The following is an 18134-nucleotide window of genomic DNA, read 5'->3' as shown; positions in this document are numbered from 1 at the left end:
AGTAAAAACTCCCTATTTATAGCTATTTATTAAACTTTTAAGTTTTGGGGTTTTTTAATTCTATTGGGACATTTCTATGTTCATGTTTATTAAATTTACTAGTGGCCTGGTGCATGAAATTCATGCACTCGTGGGTGGGGGGTCCTTCAGCTCTTGTGCAGTCTGGGAGCCCTCGGGGAATGTCTGACTGACTGCTTAGGCCCGCTTCCTGCGGGGAGTTGGCCTAAGCTGTCAGTCAGATGGCCTAAGCTGTCAGTCGGACATCCTTAGCACTGCTGCGGAGGCGGGAGAGGCTCCCACCACCGCCGCTGCGCTCGCCAGCTGTGAGCCTGGCTTCTGGCTGAGCAGTGCTCCCCCTATGGGAGTGCACTGACCACCAGGGGATAGCTCCTGCATTGATCGTATGCCCCCTGGTGGTCAGTGTGCCTCATTGCGTCGGGTGGTTCCATGGTTCTGTTGATTTGTATATTTGCCTTTTATTATATAGGATAATAGTTGAAGTTAACTTGAATTGGAAGAATATTTCAAAATTAGCAATTGTATAGAAAGGAAAATAAATGCCCTTATTTTCACATGGATAAAACTAATTTATTGACTAATTTCTATTTCTGGAGTTTGCAAAATCACTAAAAGCTTTTAGTCTCCAGTTTTAAGAACTCACTTTAAGTTATCCAAACCCCCTAGTGTTGATTTTCTTAAAAAAACAAAAACAAACCCATATTCTTTTTTTTTTGGTTCATAAATACAATATTTGAATTAAAACCTCAATGACATTTTGTATTATTTTCTCCTTTGGGGTTCAGTCTCATTTTTGGGTTTCCAAAATAAAGCTTAATTTTCTCCATGATCTTAGAAGCATGTTGTTTATTTTTTTAAATATATTTTTTATTGATTTCAGAGAGGAAGGGAGAGGGAGAGAGAGATAGAAACATCAATGAGAGAGAATCATTGATCGGATGTCTCCTACACACCCCCTACTGGGGATCAAGTCCGCAACCCAGGCATGTGCCCTGACCGGGAATCGAATTGTGACCTCCTGGTTCATAGATCAATGCTCAACCACTGAGCAACACCGGCTGGGCTTACAAGCATGTTTTTAGAAAAAGACTACACATTTACAAATATCTGCAAAAGCCACCTGTTCATATTTGGCAACAAACTAATAATTTTCACTATTTCAATAAAAACAGTAGGAAAATTTGAATAACACCATGTGGTTTCACTTACAGTGATAAGTTAGTGTCAGGATTTTAGACTGTGTGTATGAGGGTTTCATATTTAATGCTCACTGTACATCAACAATGGGCTGATATTAAGAGAGTGGTCTGCTTTTGTGTCACATTTCTTTTCACTTCTAGAACTAGTGTTTATGATTCTCGAGCACGGGAAAGATGGCGCCAGATTGAAGAGCAAAAAGCACTGGCATTACAGCTTCAAAACCAGGTAAAAAGAATTGGGATAAGATTATAAGTAAATAGCATATCCAAATTGAAACTAATTTGAACGGTTATCTGTATTTAGGGGTCAAAGCTGTTGTAATTACAAAATAGTATGGTACCATAGCATTGTGTGATAAATGCTAAATGTTCTTGGTCTATTCAGCTAATACTAATCAGTTTACATAGAGAGATAGCATATTTCTGTATTCCACTTATTCTGAAGTTCTGTCTTTCAGAGATTGCAGGAACAGGAACATTCAGTACATGATTCAGTAGAACTGCGTCTTCGTGTACCTCTTGAAAAGGAGATCCCTGTCACAATTGCCCAAGAAACAGAAAAAAAAGGTCGTAAATTAACTGATAGTGAAGATGAATTTCCTGAAATCACAGAGGTAAATTATATAATTCCTGTTCTAGCAAGTGTTGTATTTAGAAAGAGTTCTCTGGACAAGTTTAAAACACAAATGTAATAGAACATGTGATATTTAAATTGTATTGCATATGCCAGAGGGGAGGAGAGTTGGGGGACTGGGTGAAAAAGGTGAAGGTATTAAGAAGTATAAGTTGGTGGTTACAAAATAGTCAAGGGGAAGTAAAGCACAACAAAGGGAACATAGTCAATGATAGTGTAATAACTGGGTATGGTGCCAGGTGGGTACTAGACTTATGGTGGGAGGATTACTTCATAAATTATATAAATGTCTAACCACTGTGCTGTACACCTGAAATTAATACAAAATAATATTGAATGTAAGCTGTAATTGAAAAATAAGATTTTAAAAAATGAAAAAATTGTATTGCATACTCGTGCTTTCATTTGTATTACAGCCCAGTGTTGGCTTTATTTTTAAATGATTATTGCACATTGAGGAAAGAATTATGGGTGGCTTTTAGCAACTTCAGTGAAAAAGCATTTAATAAATGTGTGTTTCATTTCATGTACAGTAAGCTGAGGCTTACTTTTTTTATAAGTAATAAAAACTCAGTATAAAATTTAGAAAATACATAAAGTCTGTGTACATTTTAAAGTAATCTGTTCCTTAATCTAGCCTACTGTTTGAGAAACTCACATAGCTGGTGAGTATAATACATGTTTTATAGTTGTATTGGATTCCATGTTTTACATTAAAAAAGAACAAACAAAAAATCCAGGAAAATGTTTCTACAAGAAACTACCTTTAAAGAAATGACATAAAATAAGAGAGACTATCTTTACTTAGCTCTTCCTACCTTTGGGGAAATATTCTATTTCTCAGAAAATTATTTAGATCAAAAATATAATTAGATCTTCTCATAGACTTAGAATACTTTTCATAGACTTATGAAATACTGTATTTCATAGCAGGAATAAAATGAAACAAGGGTCTGAACTGTTGTGCTGAAAAAGAGAGGGGGAGGACAAGGTGGGATAGAAGGAAGTAATCAGGGAGATTACTACTGGAAGGAATAGAAACCAAAATGTTAAAAGTAAACAGTTGATTAATGATAAATTATCTGGGGATAGTGTGGACTTAGGAGAAACCTAGTGTATCTGAAGCCATGTATACTTAATCTCTGAAACCTCTTGCTTCTCTAGGAAATGGAGAAAGAGATAAAGAATGTATTTCGTAATGGGAACCAGGATGAAGTTCTGAGTGAAGCATTCCGTTTGACCATTACACGAAAAGATATTCAAACTCTAAACCATCTGAATTGGCTCAATGATGAGGTAATCTTGCACCTGATTTTATGTTCAAACTAGAGGCCAGTGTATGAGATTCGCAGTCCCTCTCACAGTCTGGGACCCCTTGGGGGATGTCTGCTGGCCAGCTTAGGCCCGATCCCCCCGTAAGTGGCAGTCAGACATCCCTCTTGCAGTCCAGGGCTCTCGCAGTCCTGGACCCCTTGCTCCTTACTACCTGCCTGCAGCGAAGATGGGAGAGGCTCCCGCCATTGCCACTGCGCTTGCCAGCCGTGAGCCCAGCTTCTGGCTCAGCAGCACTCCCCCTGTAGGAGTGCACTGACCACCAGGGGGCAGCTCCTGTGTTGAGCGTCTGCCCCCTGGTGGTCAGTGCGCATCATAGCAACTGGTCATTCCCCTGTTTGGTTGATTTGCATATTATACTTTTATTATATAGGATAGTAAGTGGAAATTAAATAAAGGCATTATCACACTGTTTGAGTCTCAAAGTTTGGTCCTTGGATGACCTGGATCAGAATCAACTGTCACAATTCTCAGTTCTCCTGAATAAGTATGAAGCAGTGTGGTAGAGATATGCATTTAAAAAAAATCTCAGATGATTTTTATGTACTTTAAAGTCTGAGAAGAGCTCATTTACCTTTTTATATATTGACAGTTTGTACACTGAGGGAGAGGACATTCACTCATTCGTATTGTTTCTGTCTTTAAGGCAGCTCACATCTTCAGAGAAAATACTTAATAGCTGACTATGTTGTAGCATGAAGGAATGGTTTCCATCTAGGAATCCATTGCTACTTCCCCTTCTATCTCTACTTGTTTTTTGTCACTGAGGTTATTATATATAAGCTTTCCAAAATGGCCTAATTTTAAAACTGACATTTTTTAAAAAGTTATATTATTAAATATTTGATATATTGGTTAAAAAATGTTATGGCTCTCAGCTTTTGAGAGTTCAGATTATTTTAAGTAAATATATTACATTATAGTCTTTAAACTGATCTGTCCTATTTCTATACCTGGAGGTGCTTGTTTTATTTCAGAAGGATATTTCATAGCAAAAGAAGAAAATAGTTTGCTTTTTTCCTAAGTCCCTGCCCCCTTTCTTAGGCTCACTAGCAGCATCCCTGACTGATATTTTGGGGTATATTTAAGCTTCACAACTATGGAGGATTTTTAGATACTCAGAATAGAAAGCACTGGATAGTCTACATACGTGTATCCTTGTCTTGTATACTAAGGACTTTCCAAATAATAATATTGGTTAACATCTATTTGCCTCATGTAGGCACTGTTCTAAGTGTTTTATGCTTTCTGCTCATGTAATGGCCACCACAACCCTTGGAGTTTATTATTTTATCATCTCTATTTGATAGATGAAGGAACAAAGTATAGAAAGATTAAGAAACTTGTGGGGTTATATGGCTAGTAAATATCAGAGCCAGGATTCAGACCTAAGCATATATCTACACTAATAAAAGACAAAGATGTTAATTGACTGTACCTTCACTACGCCTATCAGCCAATCAGAAGAGTATGCAAATTAACCCAACAAAGATGGCCGTTAAATTTGCATACTGCAGGCAGGGCGGCACAGTGCGATCCGCCCACCCCACCGCCTGCCAGGCCTGCTGTCCCTGTGTGCAGCCCAGCGGCCGGTGGGGCAGGACGCGGCGAATCACCATCCGCCCCGCCGCCTGCTGGGCCTGCCATGTGCGGCGGGCAGCGGGGCGGGGTGGCGAGGCAGAGGGCCTGCCATCTGCGACCCAGCACGGGATCTGGGCCTGCCATCTGCCACCCGGGGAGCGGGCCTAAGCCAGCAGGTGGTTATCTCCCGAGGGGTCCCAGACTGTGAGAGGGCACAGGTCAGGCTGAGGGACACCCCCCTCCACCAGTGCACAAAGTTTTGTGCACCGAGCCTCTAGTTATATCATATTGCCTCAGAATCTTAAATTGGATCCTGTTTTAGGATTAGATGTATGGAGTTTGAGAGCCATATGTCATGCCCAGCATGTTAATTTTTTTCTGGAGCCAGCTGGACTGGCCCTTTTCTCTTTGCCTCTGTGAATTTATAAGATACAAATTTTCATCAATTTCTGAATAATATCTTTGACCAAGAATAGTAAGGAATGTATGGTTTGATACTGCTTTGCAGTGGTTCTCAACCTGTGGGTCGCGACCCCTGAAAATACATTCTGCATATCAGATATTTACATTACAATTCATAACAGTAGTAAAATTACAGTTATGAAGTGGCAACGAAAGTAATTTTATGGTTGGGGGTCACCACAACATGTGGAACTGTATTAAAGAGTCGCGGCATTAGGAAGGTTGAGAACCACTGCTTTATGGGCTTTAGGGAAAACCACCTTTGCTTCTTTTAAAAAATATATATATTTTTTTATTGATTTCAGAGAGGAAGGGAGAGAGAGAGAGATAGAAACATCAGTGATGAGAGAGAATCATTGATCATTGATTATGCTTTCTGCATGCCCCTTAATGGGGATTGAGCCCACAACCTGGGCATGTAGCCTAATCAGGAATGGAATCAGTGACAAACTTTTGGTTCATGGGTTGACGCTCAACCACTGAGCCACATGGGCCATGCCACCTTTGCTTCTTTTGGCTCAAAATAGTGATATTAAAACATTGGAACAAATAGAGAAGAAAAAAAAGGCTTACCAGATCAAAAGGCAAAATGAAAATCAAGGACAGTCAAAAGTATCCACCAATTAAGTGTTTTTGATTTGGAGTCATTAACCTCTGGTCTCCTACCATTTTTTGCCTGCCACTGCTAAGTGGGAAGGGGTCAATTATTCTACAGGAATGTGACCTGTTTGTTGTAGATTATGCAAAACCTTCTAGGGGGCAGCAATGAGTAGGCTATGAGCTAAGTTCTTGCTATTTTACTATGGCAGTTACCTCAGTGAGGTCCCTTACAGAGGCAGCATTCACCAGGACATATTTTCCATTCCCTGGTCCCCTCAGAGGCTGGATTTTTAGCAAGCAAAGTTAATGGAAATTACATTATTTAGAAGCAATGAGGGGAAGGAAATATTCTTTGTCTACTTTATCTCTGTCAAGCCTACCTATAACTTGTAGGGAGTACTTGTCTTCTGAGTTCAGAATAATGGTAACCTTAAAAGCAGGTGCCAAGTCACATGTCCACAATGATGATGAGAACCATTTTAAAAAGCACCATTTTTTAAGTACCTTACTTCTCAGGCTTTCAAAGTTATTGCCTGTTAGAAACTAACATTCTGATGGGGAATTAGTAGGTTTTCTTAAGTATTTGTATTCATTTAAAAACTAGAGGCCTGGAGCACAAAATTCATGCACTGGGGGAGTGGGGGGCCCCTCAGCCTGGCCTGTGCTCTCTCACAGTCCGGGAGCCCCGCAATTGATCACACCAAAGAGGTAGACCCTGCCCACCCAGCTGGGCTCCGTGATGGATCGCCCCAGCAGAGGGAGGCCCAGGCTACCTGCCACAGCGCCAATGGCCAGGTAGACTGGGGCGAAGGAGGAGGCCCCGCCCACCCACTGCGGGGTAGCCTGGGCCTCCCTCTTTGGGGCGATCATGGAGCCCCCCCCCCCCGACTTATCGATCGCCCCGGTGGCCTGGGCCTCCCCCTGTACGGCGATCATGGGGCAATGGTGGGGCCCCCCGACCAATCGCATCACACCCGCCTTGGCTGGCCTGGCGCCAGTGCGTGTCATCGCATGGTCGACCAGAAGGTCGTCTGGATGGTCATTCTGCTGTTTGGTTGTTCGGTCAATTTGCATATTATGCTTTTATTATTATAGATACTTATCTCAGTTGTGAACTCTCAGTCTTCTTTTGCAAGATTTAATATCATTATAGTTTACTTCTTTAAAGTATTTCTTAATAGACCTAGTCCTTTTAATTAACCAAGGACTTATGTGGGTAATACGGAGAATTGTAATTACAGTTATCATGACTCCATAAAAATTGATATTGCCTACCTTTCTCTAAAACTTTAGCAAGTAATTATAATAATTTGTTGCTTAAATTTCCATGTGAGAAAAAAATGGGGCACATGTTCACAATGAGGGATGCAATACACAGAACTTTACGCGAAGTCTGCCTTTTTGGTTTTAATAATATTATTAGGTTAAATCTTAGGCGTGAATGACCTTCTGACTCATGATATTCAGGTGTTGCTGCTTGGTTAGTCTTTTGGGCTTTGTGGTTGGCTAGGATAGGTTTAATTTAAAGATCAGAATAGTCCCAGGCCCCTGTTGCTCAGTCATTAGAGCAGTGATGGCGAACCTATGACACGTGTGTCAGAGGTGACACGCAAACTCATTTTTTTGGTTGATTTTTCTTTGTTAAATGGCATTTAAATATATAAAATAAATAACAAAAATGTAAGTCTTTGTTTTACTATGGTTGCAAATATCAAAAAATTTCTATATGTAACACGGCACCAGAGTTAAGTTAGGGTTTTTCACAATGCTGACATGCGGAGCTCAAAAGGTTCGCCATCACTGCATTAGAGCATCGGCCCGCACACTGAAGGGTTGCAGGTTCGATCCTGGTCAAGGGCAAGTAACTGAATTGCAGGTCAATCCCCGGCCCCAAGTCGGGGTGTGTGCGGAAGGCAACCAATTGATGTATCTGCCTTGCATCAATGTTTCTCTCTCTCCCTTCCCTCCCTCCCAATTCTCTCTCTCTTATATATATATTTCTTTTATTGATTTCAGGGAGGGAGAGAGAGAGAAACATAAGTGAGAGAGGCCTTCTGCACACCCCCTACTGGGGATCGAGCCCACACCCAGGCTTGTGCCTTTGGCCAAAATCGAACCCGGGACCTTTTGGTCCACAGGCAGACACTATCCACTGAGCCAAACCAGCTAGGGCCCTCCCTCCCAACTCTTTAAAATCAATGGAAAAAATAACCTTGGGTGAGGATTAATAAAAAAAATAAAATAAAAATCAGGATTGGAAGACCAAGGTGAAAAATCTAGGAGAGGTAAAGTAGGAAAAACAGCTTTGTTTCCCCTAAAAGTTATCTTGATCTCTGCTCAGGAACACTGTCATGCCCAGAACTTTTAGAACATTTTTTTCCTAAGCCAATTTGAGGGTTTCAGAATGTAACATTGGGAAGGGGTTAAAAGTCAAGGTTTTACTGTTAGTGAGATGTTTTACTTCTAAATGCATGCGAAAACAATAGCTTGGCTGGTTTAGTGGGCCAAAGGAAGATACAAATAGCTGTGGCCATTTATGTCATTGTGGTAACATACAGGAAAAAGATTGAGTCCTTAGTTTGAAAACATTGTAGGCTTTTCTTTGAAAGAGAAGCTTTTTTTGGGCTTTATCCTGGCTGCTCTTCAAATAAAATCACAAAGGAACAAGACACTATAAACAACCATCCCACCCCCAAACAGGACTGCATAGACAAGCAGGCGCTCATGGCCAAGGCTGTGAAGGCAGCAGGAAGGGCAGCTCCTTAGGCACCAGGAGCCATAGCGAGCAGAGGCAAGTGTGGGTCCCAAAAAGAGTGACAAGTGGACTAACACTGGCTGTCGTCCTCAGATGTTGATATATTGGCAAGACAAACAGTAGGCACAGGGCTGATTTGCTGCTTTTAGCCCCTTATTTCAAAGGCAATTGAAGATCTTCTGGAGCTAAGAGAGTCTTGTGTGTAGAAAGGCTCTCTCCATGGGAGGGAAGGAACCCTTGTCTTCACAAAATATAAGCAAATACTCTGACCATCACTGCTTCTTTTTCATCTTAAGTACTGTGATCCCTTCTCTCATTTCTTTCTCCTTCATCTTCAGCCCTCCTCTGTGAGATGACATGTAGGATTCTTTTTGTTCTCTAATTCCTAGCTTGTTTTTTTTGGTATGATTGTGTCTTGGCTGAACTATGACAATTTTCTTCATTTGGACAGAGTAATAGCTGAAAAACCAAGGAGAGAAACTTGAATCTAAATTCTGCCTCAGATGTCAGATTATACATTTTCAGATAATGGGAGGGAACATCGAGGCCACCACACTCCCTCCTCCTGGGATACAAGAGAAATGAAAAAGAACCCACATCACTTCTTAGAGCTAATTAATAAGCTGACTTTGGAGGAGGCCATTTTCCTCTCAGTGGAGAAATGTCGGTTGGAGGCAGAGCTAAAGCAGTGGAAGAGGGATTCTTAAAGGAAACAGATGGTGTTAGGTATCCTGATTGCTAGGTCTTTGTTTCTGTTTGGAGGGGTTGGTCTATAGTTCACTCTTTCAAAAGAAACACACACACACAAAAGAACCCCAAACAACTCAGGCAGTGTAAGTCCAGCTAAACTTCATTGGTCTGTAGCATTCTTTCCTCCTAAAAAATAGGATAGTCATATGTAGCTTGACATTCATTTATGTCATACTTTTTTACTTCAGGGTAATTATCCCAAAGGTCACAATTATGGGCACCTGGGGAAGAAATATCTCCATGGCTTTCATTTGCTTGGCTGTCTTTATCTCTGTCTGATTCCTTCCACCTTTCCCTTGAGTCGTTATTGCCTCAAATATGTAACTTGCCTGCCCCATAGAAGGTTGGCTTACAATGACTGGCAGGTCATCTGCCTATTCACTTCACCCCTTAGACTGAAGGATTTAGTGTCATAACATGGCTAATATTGTGGGGTGGGTAGAATGCCAGAGGAATCAGTCCCTTCTTGCTGGTTTTCTCTCATTAGATAATGTAGTTTATAGCCTATTTATAGCCTAATCTGTGCTTGCTGGGCAGACCCTTCTGTGTTCCTGGCTGCCTTCATTCCTATAAGCATCATTAGCACCATTGTCCTTGGGGGCAGAATTATATAGGAAATCTAGATTGAGAAAGCTATAATCCTAATTGTGTCTCAATTCATTATCATTATTTAAAATAACTGAGTTCCAATTATCTATTGGGAATCACACTAGACAGAGAATTAGCCACAACCTAAGCTCTCTCGGCCTGCTGGGCCCATTGCTCAGTCTTCAGAGATGTAGGCAGAACAGTGTCTTTCTTCAACCCTAGTCATCCCCTCTCCCTCCTGCCTCCAGTTCTGCCTCATGGCAAGTGTGGTTTCCCTGCAACTGCCTAGGCATCCTCATCTATAGGCCCTTTCTCTAGTCTAGACCATGCTCTGGTGTGTTCCTGGCAGTGGTCCCTGCTGCCTGCCCGGTATGTAGGTGCCTACTGTTGGGCAGTAGCTCATTGCTCTGGCATCCTAATGTGTAAATATTTGTCAAAGGACCGGGGCATTTTCCCATTCCCCAAAAAGCATTCTGAAAAACATGCCTGTTTTCTTAGTCATATTTCCAAGCTGTGGATCAGTTAGCCCATTCATTCCTTGCAGTTGACAGACACTGGCCTGGCCTCATCTGACCACATAAAGTAAGTATGCAGTAACTTCTGGCCCAGTAACTTACAAGCTTTAGTACCAAGGAGCCCTGGACCTCAAGGAACCATAGACAACATAGTCACAATTAGAGAACACATTGCTTCATTAATAGAAAGAATCACATATTTCCTGTTCAAGCATTTTAATTTCTTTCATTCATACTTGACATTGAAGGCATAAATGGAATCAACAAAAATGAGAAAGCTAACCATACAGATTCTGGGGAGAACTTTCCTCTTTGGTGTGTAACTGTACTTCCAGGTCTTATGTTATATTGGTTTTTATACTATATTCAAGTGTGCCTCTATAAAAGGTAACATTGCTCAACTACTGTCATTTTGTAAGTGTTTTGTCCAGTATAATTGATGATTTATCCTCTTATTCAGGTCTGCTTGAAACCAAAACAGTTTGCCTCTGCAAGCTAGCTTAAAGGCTAAAAGACAATCTTTAGCATTGAACCAAAGTTTTCTATCTTTGTGTAAAAACAGGTGACCCACGTCTAAGAACTGAACTGTTGGTCTTAACCTTGTTAACAGATTTGACCCAATCCTGTCTTCTGGCCAGCATCTGCCCATATGTATCCCCAACTCCATTATATATATATATATATATAACTTCAGCTTTTTGTTTTCACTGTTTATAACCACCTCACTGTTTATAGCCTCCCTTCTAGTCAGAATTCAATATAGGGACATGAGGCTATTGCATGTTAAAGTCTTAATTGAGTTAATTAGGAAACAATAGCATATGTTGTACAATACAACACTGCTTTTCCTTCATATAACAATTATTATGAAAGGCCTGATTTAATACATACATATAATTTCTTCCCACAGATCATCAATTTCTACATGAATATGCTGATGGAGCGAAGTAAAGAGAAGGGATTGCCAAGTGTACATGCATTTAATACCTTTTTTTTTACTAAGTTAAAAACAGCTGGTTACCAGGCTGTGAAACGCTGGACAAAGAAAGTGGATGTATTTTCTGTTGACATTCTTTTGGTGCCCATTCACCTGGGAGTGCACTGGTGTCTTGCTGTGAGTACCCACTTGTTTTTGGTAAAATTTTAAAAGAATTTATATAATTATAGAATACACAGAGAATAGTGAGTATTAGTTCTACTTCTTCACTGAATGATTGAGAGAACAGTAGTATTTAGTTGGCTAGAAATTGGATAGATCAATGAACTTTCTGTTAAGAGTGAGAGATACTTAGACTTTGAAGAAAGCTGTGGAATTTCCTTTTCTGGAAATATTTAAAAAGGAATTATAAGTCTAAGCAGCCTCAAGGCAAAAGCATGGAGAGAAAAAGTGACTTTTTAAATTTTTACACTCCCATTCTCTTTATTATGCAGAGCAATTCAGTAATTTCTGCACTGCATCTGTCTTTTCAGGCTCTGTCCCATCTTTTAAAAAGCTACATGTGTCTTTAAGGTATTTTCCTAAACAAAAAGAATTCCCTCCTGCAGAGGAATTTTTTTTTTTTTTTAGTTTAATTTTTTATTTCCTTCACTTGTACTTAGATCATGCTTGACAATTTTGGAACTCTTTTTAAGGACATCAATAAACTACAAGGCAAGAGAATCAAAATAAAATTTAGCTCAATTTATCAAACCTGTATAAAAAGTGACTTCCTAATGATGCTGCCAGTTCAGATCCCGTGGCCATTATTTTCTGCCTAATCATGACTTGGCCTTGCATACTTGGTAATTGAATATTTTTTATGACTCTGAGAACATGGCTTAGCGAATTAATGAAAGTATGAGAGTTATTTCACAGTCTTTTTTTGAATTACATTTTAAAAACATAAAGCCAAAGGAAATTCTCCAGGTAAAGAAATGACACCCATAATCTATTATCATCTTTCTGAAACTGTGGAAATGACTTCAGTGAACTTACATTCTCTGAAGAACATGTTGTGTCTTCATTGTTGCCCACATTGTGGATGGGGACCCTAAATACAGAAAAAGGTTTTAGGGCAATTAATGGGGTCAGCAGTTGATCAGCCCCCACTGTAGTTCTGTATTCTTCTGTCTTCTGCTGATTAAGCATGGTGTGATGCACAGTATCAATCATACATGTTATGATTTCACAGGAAATCTGGCAAAAGGTTCCAGGGAAGGGAAGAGCTGAGAAAGCAGTCTTCTTCACTTTATAAACACAGATTTTTTTTTTTTTTATTCCTAGGTTGTGGACTTTAGAAAGAAGAATATTACCTATTACGACTCTATGGGTGGGATAAACAACGAAGCCTGCAGGATCCTTTTGTAAGTAAGGAGTTGAGGACGGAAGAGTATGGTGTCGGTATATATTGTCTTCCAGCTATTGAACTCAGTTATTTTATACCTTCAGTGAACTAATTAATAAAGGAAATTTTCATATTAAGTAAGAATGGATATTTTACATCTAAGTAAAGTTTAATAATGTACTAATACCAAATATATGCCCTAATGGGGACAATTACTGTCCTAGTGCACTAAAATATAGAGTGGGTATGTACATATAGTTAGAGAAACTATTTAGAAATCATCTAATCCAACCTCCTAATATTACAGATGAAGATACCAAACCCACAGAGTAATTTTTATTTGCCCAGGTCCTACTAGATAGTGGCTTAACTGGGAACCAGAATGCAAATCTGTTTATACCCTATCTGTTTCTCTTTCCAAAATGCTTATTCCTCCCTGTACCACTCTGGTAGATAGGTTCCAGAATGGTGAGCAGGTTGCACTTATGAAGAATGCTCCATATGAGGTGTATACTCAACATATTGTTGGCTTGGATTGAATTTTTGCACAGGAGACTCAAGACTAATAGTAAATAAATAGTTTGATGTTGCTAGAGAAACATTCTTCTTCCATTAGATTGAGTTTGAAAGGACCATATAAACCAAGGAAATGAATCAAAACTCGTTCCTCAGGAGGAACAGTAGATAGAAGGAACCCTGGGTATCAGAGAAACATCATATTTCTCTTGGGTGGACAGGGTAGGCATGAATTGTGGGAGTCCCAAAGGAGGTTTAGCAGTGTAAAGATACCCCCACCCAACATTGTATACTGTTTTTTCTCAGAAGCATATATGAAAACTCTTCCTAAGGGTTGTCTGCTCCATTCTTTGGGTGGCAGCGGTCATCCATGTTCTCCACAGCTCATCTCATTCTCTCCCAATACCTTTAGGCAATACCTAAAGCAGGAGAGCATTGACAAGAAAAGGAAAGAGTTTGACACCAATGGCTGGCAGCTCTTCAGCAAGAAAAGCCAGGTACATTTGATCTTGATGAGATAAAAGTTCCTGACATGGGAGTGGTTGGGAAGGAAAAGGTATTACTGTTTGATTCCCAGGGAGCTTCTTAGTGTCTGTCCTGACTACAGCTTGGTGGTTTTGTTCCTTGGGGAAGATAGAGAAAGCTATTTGTGGGAAAACTGGTAATGTGTTTCTTATGTAGAGCTAGGTTTTCTAAATGCCCGGCTATTTTGCTAAGCTTTTCACTCCTATAAGATGTGTTTGCTGATTGTTTGGCCCTACTGGGAGGGACCAGATTTTACACCCTTAGGTGCCAAGGAAGTCTGAGATAGTTTCCTATGTGGTTAATATGAAGTCCACAGGCCCGAGAAGCTCTATTTTTTCTCTGAGCCTGTGTTGTTCTGAGTGGGGAACGAGGGGTCATCTCTTCAAAATTCAGGGAAACCTGTAAAATTTATCTGCTTTGGTTCTTATTTATAGTCTAACAAGAAGGAAGGAACCTTGGAAAGATGTTACCTTTTCATTGTTTTTGGTCTTTTAGGAAATTCCACAGCAGATGAATGGAAGTGATTGTGGGATGTTTGCCTGCAAATATGCTGACTGCATTACCAAAGACAGACCAATCAACTTCACACAGGTGAGCTGAGGCCTCAGGGGTTAGGGAGCTCTCTGTCCACCCTGTCTCCAGGTGCCCGCCAGGTGTTTTTTTCTCTACTTGCTCTGATTAGGGGGCTCTGCTTCAGCCTGTAGCTTGTAACACCAGTGGTTACTGCCTGTCACATCATAAGACAAAGAAGGATAATAATAGATCACATCCTGGGTTTCCATATATCACATATTGAAGTCAAAGAATCCTGGGCAATAGCAGAGCCTTCTTCTCTTCCCATCTCCCCCACCTACTTCAAAGCCTGTAAAAAACGGAGAACTGGGACCAGAGCACATTTTCTTCAGTTTCTTTATACTTTGTTAGCACTCAAGTTTTGCTAACCTAAACTAACTTTTTACTTCTGTTTGAATTAATAGCTTTACTGGATTTTTCCATCATAGTTCTTGACTCTTTTTTTTTTTAATATATTTTATTGATTTTTTTTTTTTTTTACAGAGAAGAAAGGAGAGGGATAGAGAGTTAGAAACATCGATGAGAGAGATCGACCAGTTGCCTCCTGCACGCCCCCTACTGGGGATGTGCCTGCAACCAAGGTACATGCCCCTGACCGGAATCGAACCCGGGACCCTTGAGTCCGCAGGCTGACGCTCTATCCACTGAGCCAAACCGGTTCGGCGATAGTTCTTGACTCTTACAGTTCCCATAACTCTTCCTCTAAAAAGTGACTTTTAGATTTTCAGGCCTCAGATCTTACATCCTCAAGATTTCAATGTAGAGGACTTGATAGACATTCTCAGAATTCTTAAGAGACATTTAGGTATAGCCGGGGGATACCTGGAAATGCCCAATAAAACTTCTGAGGACACCGCAATGGAAAATAGCAGTGGATGCCTGGTCGGTGTGACTCAATGGTTGAGTATTGACATCTCAACCAGGAGGTCACGGTTCACTTCCATGTCAGGGCACATGCCCAGGTTTCGGGTTCAATCCCCAGTAGGGGACGTGCAGGAGGCAGCTGATCAGTGATTCTCTCATCATTGATGTTTCTATCTCTCCCTTCTTCTCTGAAATCAATAAAAAATATATATATTAAAAAAGAAAAGAAAATAGCAATAGGAAAAAGCAATGGAAAGGAAAAAGAATTACATGTTAATCAAGAATGAGAAATTTGAAAGACCAAAAATGCAACTGAGACTATAGTTGAAAACCTCAAGGAGGAAAGGAATATGTGGAAAGGAGTGTTGGGTCTGGATTAAAGAAATGAAAATGAAGGGTGTCTCTGTCCCTACAGCAACACATGCCATACTTCCGGAAGCGGATGGTCTGGGAGATTCTCCACCGAAAGCTCTTGTGAAGACTGTCTCGGTTAGCGGGCATTGACGTTGTGGGACCAGCTCTTCGTTGTCTACAGCCAGAGACCTTGGAAACAGCCACTCCCAACCCCTGTTCTTGTAAAGCCCTTGATCCTGGACCAGGCCCTGGCGAGATGCATTCACAAGCACATCTGCCTTTCCTTTTGTATCTCAGATACTATTTTTGCAAAGAAACTCTGGTGCTGTGAAAGGGGTGAGGGACATCCCTAAGCTGAAGAGAGAGACTGCTTTTCACTTCTTCAGTTCTGCCATCTTGTTTTCAAAGGGCTCCAGCCTCACTCGGTCCCTAATTAGGGGCTGAGAGAAGCTTGGAAAGACTCTTGGTTTCATATAAAACTCTTGTTGTTAGGCCTTACTAAGAGGTAGGAAAGGGCATGGGCAAAAACATAGGGATAAAAACCACCAGCATATGCACGCACACACACATACACACTTGGTTTTCAAGATGTTTTGTCAGGAAAGTGACTGTAAACTGGACTTTGGGGCACATGCCTAAGTCCCTCCTCTAGGATGTTTCCTATTTATATGCCCCGTTGTAAAATCTGTCTGCTTCTGTACCAGGCTGTTCTATCTGTAGCTTCCTCCCTCCTGAGGCACAATATATGAGCCCTGGGTGGACCCCAAAGTCCTGGGCAGTCCTTTTCTTAAAAGCAGGGGTTTGCATGTGTTCACAACACATGATACGGGGAAGACCCACCCAGGGAATGGTTAGTGGAGCAACAAGGCACCACTTTTACTGCCGCCTACTTCTGACCAAGAAGAAGGACCTCAGTCTTTAGCATAAAATTCCAGCATTGGATGAATGCAAGTCTAGTTTGGTCTGTGGCTAGTTCATTTAAATATGTTTCTAACCACAGAGAATTTAATATATATAAATATATATATATATTTCACAGGGATATGCTTTTTTTTTTTAAAGGCTGAATGTGTTCATCATTTTAGCCTGTAGATTTATTTCCATTCTCCAAATTTAGCTCCAGCACGCACAGATCCCAGCCCCTATGTGTAGGGTGTTTGTGGACTTCCTAACAGAATATTTTAAGACCTGGATAAACTTTGGCTTAGGGATAGAGGTTACAGAGGGAGCTGATATTTTCAACTGGAAAATGGGTGGAATTTGGACTGATCAACTTGAGATTGAAAAACTGCTATTCCTTTTGTTCTCTTTAGCACCACCCATCCCCTCTGAGAATTTCTCAGGCTAGCTAGTGAAACGATCCAATGCCAGTGTCATTTTTGTACTTAAGTTCCAAAATAGGAACGTTTTATACTTTTTTCTGTATTGTAATAGGTAGTTTTGTATGAAAGATTTTCTCCTCTTCCCTGGTACCTCATCCCTTCCAGCATTGTGCTTTCTCCCTAGGCTTATTTGAAAATTTTACTCTGTTTTATACCAAGCTTGTTTAGTACATTTTTCTATGTTTTACCGCAGGTTACAATTTGAAAAGAAAACTATTTTTTTTAAATATTCCATTGTTAACTGAATGTTACTGTTTCCACTCCAGCAACTAGATGTTCTACCCTTTTCATAACTGCCTGCCTTTCGGGGGGAAAACTACCTTTTGTTTGTTTTTCTTTTCTTCTTTTTTTTTTTTTTTTTTGGTGTTTTCTATAGGAAATAAATAGCTTCCTATATATGAGTTGCTGGGACCTTACACATTCTCTTTTAGAAAGCAATGACATGCAGCCTCTTTGCAGGACTCCTGAACATTGACTCTGGTACTTATGTGTTTAAGTGACAACTTGAAACATGGCAGTATGGTATAGATTGGGACGATGATTCAGAAGACCTGCGTTTTTCAGGCTCTCTCACTATTTCCGGGGGACTTGGAACAAGATAGTTTTCTGTATTTATTGTTTGTTTAGATTACATCTGTTTTACCTTCCTCGCAGACTTTTTGTACAGACCAAAGCAACAAATATTTATTGCCATGTATAGCAGAAAATGAAACCTGCAACAAAAGCACTATGAAAAATACATAAGATATTGTTGAGTCTGTCTGAACTTGGCCCCCTTTTCTGACCAATGCAGCTTTATACAGGGAGGAGTTAGTGATCCTGAGACCACCCTTCATGGTAGGAGTGAGCTGAGCTGAGACCTAGGTTGTAGCCTAGATGGCTCATTGGGACCTAAATATAGACTGTTAGAGTGGGCTGTTCTCTCCAGAGGGCTCGCAACAAGAGCAGGACCCACGTCTGGCAACTTACTTTTGCCTTCATTTGAGGGTGGGCTTTGATGACCAGGGGAGGGAAAAATACATTTCTGTATTCCATGGCCAAGGGCATGTTTCCAATATTTTGTTTAAAGAAATAAGCCTATTGCTTTTCTTTTCTCCTGTTTTTCTCTTTCCCCTGGGCTCAGTGCTCATGGTCACCTGCCTCCCCTAAAAAAGGAATATTT

At 40.5% G+C, this 18134-nt stretch overlaps 1 protein-coding gene across 4 annotated transcripts in view; it reads left to right on the top strand.

Annotated features, from left to right (window-relative positions):
- Window positions 1-17738, top strand: part of SENP1 (SUMO1/sentrin specific peptidase 1) — a 49871-nt gene extending 32133 nt beyond the window's left edge. For all 4 annotated transcript variants that reach the window (XM_014458194.2, XM_023756307.1, XM_006091485.3 and 1 more), the window contains 8 exons: window positions 1359-1443; window positions 1676-1831; window positions 3016-3147; window positions 11345-11548; window positions 12698-12777; window positions 13687-13771; window positions 14295-14390; window positions 15652-17738. In XM_014458194.2, coding sequence (XP_014313680.1) covers window positions 1359-1443; window positions 1676-1831; window positions 3016-3147; window positions 11345-11548; window positions 12698-12777; window positions 13687-13771; window positions 14295-14390; window positions 15652-15714 — 901 coding nt within the window. In that variant the 3' untranslated portion in view covers window positions 15715-17738. The remainder of the gene's footprint in view (window positions 1-1358; window positions 1444-1675; window positions 1832-3015; window positions 3148-11344; window positions 11549-12697; window positions 12778-13686; window positions 13772-14294; window positions 14391-15651) is intronic.
- Window positions 17739-18134: the final 396 nt, after the last annotated feature.

Source organism: Myotis lucifugus, unplaced genomic scaffold (genome assembly GCF_000147115.1).
Source record: "Myotis lucifugus unplaced genomic scaffold, Myoluc2.0 scaffold_91, whole genome shotgun sequence".
Classification (NCBI taxonomy): Eukaryota; Metazoa; Chordata; class Mammalia; order Chiroptera; family Vespertilionidae; genus Myotis; species Myotis lucifugus.
This window is presented reverse-complemented; position numbering and strand designations above follow the sequence as displayed.